At 49.0% G+C, this 9,648-nt stretch overlaps 1 protein-coding gene across 6 annotated transcripts in view; it reads left to right on the forward strand.

Annotated features, from left to right (window-relative positions):
- Positions 1–9,648, forward strand: part of NAP1L4 (nucleosome assembly protein 1 like 4) — a 1,162,803-nt gene that overhangs the window by 1,108,223 nt on the left and 44,932 nt on the right. For 3 of the 6 annotated variants that reach the window (XM_085644739.1, XM_085644738.1, XM_085644741.1), the window contains one exon: positions 3,575–3,610. The exons of the other annotated variants lie outside the window; for them this stretch is intronic. In XM_085644739.1, the coding sequence (XP_085500865.1) occupies positions 3,575–3,580 (6 nt within the window). In that variant the 3' untranslated portion in view covers positions 3,581–3,610. The remainder of the gene's footprint in view (positions 1–3,574; positions 3,611–9,648) is intronic. 6 annotated transcript variants of the gene reach the window in all.

The following is a 9,648-nucleotide window of genomic DNA, read 5'->3' on the forward strand; positions in this document are numbered from 1 at the left end:
ACCAAAAAGTGAGGGAAAAAGCACAATGAAGACCTAAAACTATAAAAGTGCATTAGTGCTCAGTACTCATATAAAAGAAGACAATTGACATTAAATGGGCCAGTCTTCCCCAAGATACAAGGAACTAAAGAAGGTGAAAAATAAATTAAAACAAGAGTGAGTGCTCTATGTTGGCCACGAAGTAATGGAGGTGATTTTCTCCGAATTGGGTTTTCCATTAATGGATCTCTCAACTTTGTGCCATACTCTTCCTTGGAATGGTTCCTGGGCGAGTACCTTCAGGTACAACTGTTCTCAGGGCCGGCAGCACAAGTTTCCACTGACTCAACTTCTTTTAAACGTCCTGTGGAAGATTCAGAAACACTGAGCACAGTTGATTTAATTATTCCAAATTGGGTAAGGAGGATCTGTTATGACAGTCTGTTAGCACTTAGCATTTGGACCAATTTTCATCTTCCGCATGGGTTAAACCTGTTCCGCTGCAGGGTGCTCAGGTTCTCCACCCCAACCCCAAAACACTGCAACTGTGTGTGTGGAGATTGAGCTTTGCCAGCTATTGTCCTGTTGCTTGCCTGATGAAGAGGAAGATGTCATTTTGAACAAATTCTTTTAATGGTGCAAGTTGGAAAACCTAGTCCTTTTAAGTCCTGTTTCTCTGATGTTCTGCACTTCCCGTTGTCCCTTGCACAGCAAGGTATGGTAGTGGCTAAAGGTATGGGCCATTTGGGTACCATGCTATATATGTTTTTATGTATTTTTCTGATCAAAAATCCCTGTTTAGGTCGCCACTAGTAGCTTTTCCCAAAAAGTTAGCTTTTCTTGTGTCCTCCTACCTCATGTATTGTTCTTCAGTAGTAGCTGAGTCTTGTGTTAACTTCCTTGATGACCTCCTCTTTCAATGATGCTCACCTGTTCGACTACTTTCCTGAAAGATAGTTTTTTTTTTAGTGGCAATAACTTGACCTCGTAGGGTCTGAGAACTTCAGGCCCTCTACTTTTGTCCATCTTACATAGTTTTTTAGCCAAAAGTTCAACCTTGCGCCTGTCCATCCCTCTTACACAATGTGGTGCCTCCATTTCATATGGGCCTGTCTTTTAGCCTATCAGCTTTCTTCCCTCCTCTTCATTCAACCAATGAGGAGTAATGGTTGCATGGACTGGACTCCAGAACTCCGGTGTCATATTACATTAACAACACACAACATCAGATGAACAGTTCTGTATGGACTCCTCTGGAACTACAAAGGGCTAAGCAGCACCATTTCGTGTTGGGCCAAAACTTGCCCAAGAAAGATCCTGTGGAGGTCATTCGTGACCATTCCACTAGAGCCATGTCTGCCACCAAGGCCCTCTCTAGAGGGTTCAGGTTCCAAAATCTGCCATACGACTACATGGACATCCTTGCATACTTTTGTCAGTTGGCATCTAATGTACTCTGGTGTAGTCCTAACCAGAGGAGGAGGTGCATCTAAAACTGCATGGCGCCACTTAGCAGCACTAGAGAAAGATTGCTAACGAAATGTTTTCGGGACCCTTCAGAAGTAGTCATTAGGTTAGAAATATGTGGGAAGTTTATGCATCCACTAGAAATATTGTTAGTGACGGTAGGTAACTTTTTATGCTTGCTTTCCTTCAAATCTCATATAAATGTCGTGGAATTTTGTAACAAATGGAAATGTAAGCTTCTGCATTTGGGTTCAGAACAACAGCTAAACAGACTAACACTAACTGTACCTCTTGCAAGTTTAGGTCCCTAACTTGCAAAAAACATATTGCTGCTTATTAACTCGTTTCACATTGCAGAAGACTTTTAAGGGTTGATTATGGAGTGGCGTACCTATTTATTGCTTCGTTAGTTGGAATTCTGCTATGTTTTTTTGTTTAAAATACAGACTCAATTTCACTTTCAATTCGTTTCCGAGTGTTTTAAAATGCATGCTTGTTTAGGACCTTTATTAATACAAAGATGATTATGTTTTTTGCACTTACATATATTGATCATTTTGCGTTTTAACCTTAGTTTCTAACAGTACAGTTGTTTGCAAATACAAATCCTTTTGAGAATCACCTCATTTCTTGCAAAGTCAGGAGTCTGACTTTACAAATGGAAATTCTGATATCAAATGTGCAAGCGCTTTTCGATTTTAATTACAGTTAAGAATAGCAAATTACACATTGCAATCTCTTGTAAATCGCAAGTTAAAAGGGACGTCAAACTAGATTACTCTCCATGGCGATTCGCATAGGTATGGACAGTTGCTTTGTGATCGTGTTTGGGATCCCAAATTCTAGTGTGCTTAGGCAGGTGATATGGATTTATAAAGTGTAAGCTGTTCAAGTGTGAGCTCCTATTCTTGTGCAGGCTGCAGACATTGGGAGGTACCATTTTAACCTCTGTTTCCTCAAAGGACGCAGGATTGGAGATCTGTTGTCCCACGGAGGCCTCTGTCCAGGCATTTACAACAGATTGGAAGGAGTCCTAAGCCCATTAACCCCACCCCTTCGTATTAACATAGCGAATGTTTGCAATAATTTGTCTACTGCCCTATTTTGATGCAAAGGTTTTGAGAATCGCAGTGCCACGGAGATGATGAATGCTCTGCAGTCAAAAAGTTCACTCCACCCAGCCTCTTTTGAGAATCACGTCCCATATCTCAACTTCTTAGGTTGAGCATTCGAAACCTCTTGTATACACTTTAATATATACTCATATGCGTAAGTATTTTGTGGGCTCTGGAGATCACCCCTAGGACTTTCGCTTAGGGACTTTTTTTTCTATTCAACTGCCTCTATTAAACTGTCTTGATAGAAAACGGCAAACAACATCGTGGACGGACCCAATAGGGGATCCGAGTGTTAGGATGATGCAATGTCATACACTGGAATGGGGGGAGAAAAAAACATTTTATCCGGGAAGAAGGATGTTCCCTTTATTTTCCTCGCTCTCTTTATTGTTCTTTTGATAGAAAACGTCCAGCAGAGGTCAGTAAAATACCAGAATCACTTTAGCATTCCCTAGATTCCAGTCCATAGAAATAGCCTTCCACGAGCACCCGTAGAAAATATTTTTTTCAAATCTTGTATTTTCAGTGATATGACCACCGAAGGCCCTGATTTTATATTAAAAACAGAGCTCAGGACTATACCATTTCCTGCTGAAAGGCAATATTTCTCTCCATCGGTTCACATACCTGGCGTGTCACGCAGTTTGGTGCTTACTTTCCCTCCATGTTCAAGAACAGTAGATGTTTCAGCACCCTGGCTAATGTGCTGGATACCTAAATACATACAAGGTCCCAAAGGCGAGACCGATTGCATTACAAATGCTTGTTATTTTTTGCTTTGCTATCTTGCAGGCCTTCCTCAAGATCTTCTTTAATATTTAACAGTTTTTTTTAAAATCTACAATTACCTTTAAACCGTATGGAACGTAGCACTATTTAACAGAAATGTCTCGTAGTATTCTTCTTGACAGTACCATCTTTCATCATTTTGGTTGATACCTCCTGTGTGATTTTGCTCAATCCTTTTTTGTTTGTTATGACCATTCCATTTCATTTTGTTCCCCATTTAGGAGTAAATTGTCAGTATATCATTGATGCTTTTTTAGGTAAGGTTGAATCAGATTTATAGCTATATCTTTGCTTGACTGCCTCTTTATATTTATGCATTTTATCCTTTTACTTTCCCCTCATTTTTTTGTGCTTGAAGTTGATTACAAGAAAATATTACTGTTGTACTTTAGAAATGTATATAAAAAATATATTTATATACAAAATATGTGAAAAATATTTTTTTTCCTTGTTTCAAAGGAATTATTATGTTGGGGTGCAAAAGTAATGTGCATTTATAATCAATAATTGGCATTGAATACATTGGCTACATCTTTGACCTGCTCCCATTAACCCAACCCATTACTCCTCTCATAAATACCCTATTGCTACTGTCTACCTAGAGTGTTTGTCGGAGGCAGACAGTACCCTTTTGTCAGTACCAGGTGAATAGGAGTGGACAGTGGCAGGCTGTGAAGTGCTGCCACTGATGGTCCTTGTGGGAGCCGGGTACACTTGGCTGTTCTGTGAAAAGCTTACACTAATGAGCATTGTTAGAATTCTTCATTGCTGTGCAGCATGGCAAGGTAGCAAAGCAAGGGCAACCATTAAAAGCAAAATGCACAGATGGCCAGGTGGTTCCTTCACGGTGTCTCTGTGACAATTTATAATGATGGTGCTTCGACTTTTTTGTGAAGCTTTGGTGCCAGAAGCTTCACAGTGCCAATGTAAGGAAAAAAATATTTCAGGAACTACTAGCACCTTTGAAGGAGATGTACACAGAGTGCATTTCATATGTTCCTTACCAATCAAAGGAAAATGCTCGAGAGGGAGGCGTAATGACTGTAGTAAAAAGAATTGCTTGAGCCAGAGTAAGCAGAATATTTAGTGCCCCATACACAGTTTCTAAGTGGGGGCAATGTGTACTTACTTTTCTATTTTTTACAACTTGCTCCAAAGTTATGTTATGAGGTTTGTAAAGCGCTTGGTTACTCCCAAGGAGTGTCCCTGTGCTAGAGATTCGGCATTCAGATCAAATTGCCTGTCAAGTCGGTTCATCTGCAAGGGCCAACCAGTCCTACGTTATGTGCCTGAATAAGCCGGTCTTGAGATTTTTCTGTAACCTTGCTTATGATGGCTCCAATCTCTGGTCAATGGCATAAAGTTCCAGAGTTTAGCTACCAGGAGTCTGAAAGGGCTTGCTCCCAGGCGCATTCTGTTCACTCTAGGGACCACAGTCAGCTCTGCCCCACAAGACCTGAGGTGTTTATCTGATAGAGACATCTAGCCGCAGATTCCTTAACTAAGAATATCCACCAGGCGCCAGACTGGATCTAGAGATTTTTCAGCAGTACCTCTGCGTGCCGGGGGACGGCGTCGCACGGCTCCGCCCTGACGTCATCCACAGATATGATGTCAGTAGAGCCATATGAGTCTCTCCTGGCGTGCTGCCGGCAGTTTTTCTTTTTTTCCGCGCCTGCAGTGCGGATCCAGGAGAAGCGGTTCCTCTGGCCTGTTTCTTAGGCCTTACTGATGCCTTTTCGCTTCTGGGAACAGTGTTCCGATGCCTTCGGGCTTTGTCATGTGAGACCTGTATGCGGCAGATGCCGGCGACGAGTCCGTACGTGATTTGTATGTGGTGCTTGGGTGAGCACCAAAACTCTGGAGTGCGTCACCTGTCGCAAGCTGAAGTCCCTACGCGAACGTAGGATGAAATTGTTGTCCGCCCGGATGTCCCGTTCAGAGTCCGAACGTCGCTGGTCTCCATCTCGAGCTGAGGATCCTGTTCGGGGCAGGTCACGGAGTTGTTCCTGAGGCTGTCGCTCGCCTTCCTCAGGTAAGCACAAGAAGTAGTCACGGAGGCCATCGGCCTCACGTAGCCGTGACGTCGGTGGCTGATGCTTCCGGTCTTTACCGGACACAGCCTCGCAGCAGTCGACCCCCACCTACCCCCATTTCCTGGGGTTGGGGCAACTAGAACCCAGATGGAGGCCTATTATTAGGCTTTGCAGGCCATCTTTGGGTCGACCCCTCTCCCTGCGCGCCTTTGGGCCCCACCGAGGTGGTCGGGATTCAGACTGAGAGCTCGCTGGCGGGTTTGCCCTCGGCGCCTGTAGAGAACCCTGACTCCGGTTCCAGAGTCTCTGCGACATCTGGAGTCGCCCCTTTGGGGCTTACCATTCAAACGTTGGACCACAGTCCTCTCTTCAGATACTTTGACCCACTAGGAAGTCTCGTTGGTTGGAGACATGTGGTAGACAAATGTTTGCATCTACGATCTCGGGCCTTCGGTCCTTGAACACGTCCTGTGTGTTTGCACAGGCTACTTTCACCCTCTGGGACTCAGTTGAGCGCCTCCTTCCCTCTCTTCCAGAAGGCCCTCGGGCTGACCTGACTCAGACACTCCATGATGGTCACGAGCTGACAAATGTTCGATTCAATCAGCCATGGACACCACTGAGACTGGGTCGGGCTATGGTCAGGTCAGTTGCTCTGTGTCGCCATGCTTGGCTGTGTGATGGCAGTTTTCCTAAAAATGTTCAGGAGCGTCTCCGAGATTTGCTCTTTGATGGGTCCCTTCTTTTTGACAGTCATGCGGACTCATCGGTCCAGCGTCTCATGTCAGGTTTCCCATGATTGACATTGTTTTAAGTCCATTGTTGCAGACTTATTGTCTTGTTTGCATTGGTTGCAGTATTGTCACTGCCTTTCTCTGGTGTCCGTCTCTGGGCTCAAGTTATTTCCCAGATGTACAGTACAGCTAGACAGCTGTTTCTGCCCTTTTTTTCATCGCCTCTGTCTAAGAGCTAGGCTCAAGAGGTGTTCCCTTGCTTTTTATAGGGATGTGACATACCCTATGTGGGGTATTCATTGGTTATTGTATAGCCATTCTACCTTGCCACGGGAGGTGTTTTTCGTGGGTGATGTATGTACAGTGCCCAGGTTCTGTTGTTCCTGAATGGTGTAGGTCAGAGCTTTCCAAACTGTGTGTCCCGACACGGTACTGTGTTGCCTGCAAATGGTGGGTGTGTCGCGGGATGACACTGGTATTAACGGGCACTTAGCACATAACTGCTGCTAATTGAGGCATTCCTTTGAATGCTTTGTTCTCACTATGCCTCATCTATTGCATAACGTCTCCCAGTAAATGGTCTTTTAAAGACCTGCGCAGTACTCTGGTGCGGCTGTGTGTGCGCCCGGGAAGCTGGGGTGAGGTGACAGACGGCGGGTGACAGACGGCGGGTGACAGACGGCGGGTGACAGACGGCGGGTGACAGACGGCGGGTGACAGACGGCGGGTGACAGACGGCGGGTGACAGACGGCGGGTGACAGACGGCGGGTGACAGACGGCGGGTGACAGACGGCGGGTGACAGACGGCGGGTGACAGACGGCGGGTGACAGACGGCGGGTGACAGACGGCGGGTGACAGACGGCGGGTGACAGACGGCGGGTGACAGACGGCGGGTGACAGACGGCGGGTGACAGACGGCGGGTGACAGACGGCGGGTGACAGACGGCGGGTGACAGACGGCGGGTGACAGACGGCGGGTGACAGACGGCGGGTGACAGACGGCGGGTGACAGACGGCGGGTGACAGACGGCGGGTGACAAAGGGAGAGATAGAGGCAGGGAGACAGAGGGGGAGGGGGAGGGAGGAGGGTGAAAGAGAGGGGGAGGGCGAGGGAGGAGGGTGAAAAAGAGGGGGAGGGCGACTGAGGGAGGGAGACAGATGGAGGGAGGGAGACAGACAAGAGGGAGACAGACAAGAGGGAGACAGACAAGAGGGAGACAGACAAGAGAGAGAGAGGGAGACAGGGAGAGAGAGGGAGAGAGAGAGGGAGACAGGGAGAGAGAGGGAGAGAGAGAGGGAGACAGGGAGAGAGAGGGAGAGGGAGAGGGAGAGAGAGAGGGAGAGAGAGGGAGACAGAGAGAGAGGGAGAGAGAGGGAGACAGAGAGAGAGGGAGACAGAGAGAGAGGGAGACAGAGAGAGAGGGAGACAGAGAGAGAGGGAGACAGAGAGAGGGAGACAGAGAGAGAGGGAGACAGAGGGAGACAGGGAGACAGAGAGAGAGGGAGAGAGAGGGGGAGAGAGAGAGGGGGAGAGAGAGGGGGAGAGCGAGAGGGGGAGAGCGAGAGGGGGAGAGAGAGAGGGGGAGAGAGAGAGGGGGAGAGAGAGAGGGGGAGAGAGAGAGGGGGAGAGAGAGGGGGAGAGAGAGGGGAAGAGAGAGGGGAAGAGAGAGGGGGAAGAGAGAGGGGGAAGAGAGAGGGGGAAGAGAGAGGGGGAAGAGAGAGGGGGAAGAGAGAGGGGGAAGAGAGAGGGGGAAGAGAGAGGGGGAAGAGAGAGGGGGAAGAGAGAGGGGGAAGAGAGAGGGGGAAGAGAGAGGGGGAAGAGAGAGGGGGAAGAGAGAGGGGGAAGAGAGAGGGGGAAGAGAGAGGGGGAAGAGAGAGGGGGAAGAGAGAGGGGGAAGAGAGAGGGGGAAGAGAGAGGGGGAAGAGAGAGGGGGAAGAGACAGGGGGAGAGAGAGACAGGGGGAGAGAGAGACAGGGGGAGAGAGAGACAGGGGGAGAGAGAGACAGGGGGAGAGAGAGAGACAGGGGGAGAGAGAGAGACAGGGGGAGAGAGAGAGACAGGGGGAGAGAGAGAGACAGGGGGAGAGAGGGAGACAGGGGGAGAGAGGGAGGGAGACAGAGAGAGAGAGGGAGGGAGACAGAGAGAGAGAGAGAGGGAGCAAGAGAGAGAGAGGGAGCCAGAGAGAGAGAGGGAGACAGAGAGAGAGAGGGAGACAGAGAGAGAGAGGGAGACAGAGAGAGAGAGGGAGACAGAGAGAGAGAGGGAGACAGAGAGAGAGAGAGAGGGAGACAGAGAGAGAGAGAGAGGGAGACAGAGAGAGAGAGAGAGGGAGCAAGAGAGAGAGAGAGAGGGAGCCAGAGAGAGAGGGAGCCAGAGAGAGAGGGAGACAGAGAGAGAGAGGGAGACAGAGAGAGAGAGGGAGACAGAGAGAGAGAGGGAGCGAGAGAGAGAGACAGAGGGAGCGAGAGAGAGAGACAGAGGGAGCGAGAGAGAGAGACAGAGGGAGCGAGAGAGGGAGACAGAGAGAGAGAGGGAGACAGAGAGAGAGGGAGACAGAGAGAGAGGGAGACAGAGAGAGGGAGCAAGAGAGAGGGAGAGAGGGAGCAAGAGAGAGAGAGAGGGGGAGCAAGAGAGAGAGAGAGGGGGAGCAAGAGAGAGAGAGGGAGAGAGAGAGAGGGAGACAGAGACAGAGAGGGAGACAGAGACAGAGAGGGAGACAGAGAGAGAGGGAGACAGAGAGAGAGGGAGACGGAGAGGGAGACAGAGACGGAGAGGGAGACAGAGAGGGAGAGGGAGACAGAGAGGGAGAGGGAGACAGAGACAGAGAGGGAGACAGAGAGAGAGAGGGAGACAGAGAGAGAGAGGGAGACAGAGAGAGAGAGGGAGACAGAGAGAGAGAGGGAGACAGAGAGAGGGAGCAAGAGAGAGGGAGCAAGAGAGAGAGAGAGAGGGAGCAAGAGAGAGAGGGAGACAGAGAGAGAGAGGGAGACAGAGAGAGAGAGGGAGACAGAGAGAGAGAGGGAGACAGAGAGAGAGGGAGACAGAGAGAGAGGGAGACAGAGAGAGAGGGAGACAGAGAGGGAGCAAGAGAGAGAGAGAGAGGGAGCAAGAGAGAGAGAGAGGGGGAGCAAGAGAGAGAGGGAGACAGAGAGAGAGAGGGAGACAGAGAGAGAGAGGGAGACAGAGAGAGAGAGGGAGACAGAGAGAGAGGGAGACAGAGAGAGAGAGGGAGACAGAGAGAGAGAGGGAGACAGAGAGAGAGAGGGAGACAGAGACAGAGAGGGAGACAGAGACAGAGAGGGAGACAGAGAGAGAGGGAGACAGAGACAGAGAGGGAGACAGAGAGGGAGACAGAGACGGAGAGGGAGACAGAGACGGAGAGGGAGACAGAGAGGGAGAGGGAGACAGAGACAGAGAGGGAGACAGAGACAGAGAGGGAGACAGAGACAGAGAGGGAGACAGAGAGGGAGACAGAGAGGGAGACAGAGACAGAGAGGGAGACAGAGAGGGAGACAGAGACAG

Source organism: Triturus cristatus, chromosome 3_1, assembly GCF_964204655.1.
Source record: "Triturus cristatus chromosome 3_1, aTriCri1.1, whole genome shotgun sequence".
Taxonomy (NCBI): Eukaryota; Metazoa; Chordata; class Amphibia; order Caudata; family Salamandridae; genus Triturus; species Triturus cristatus.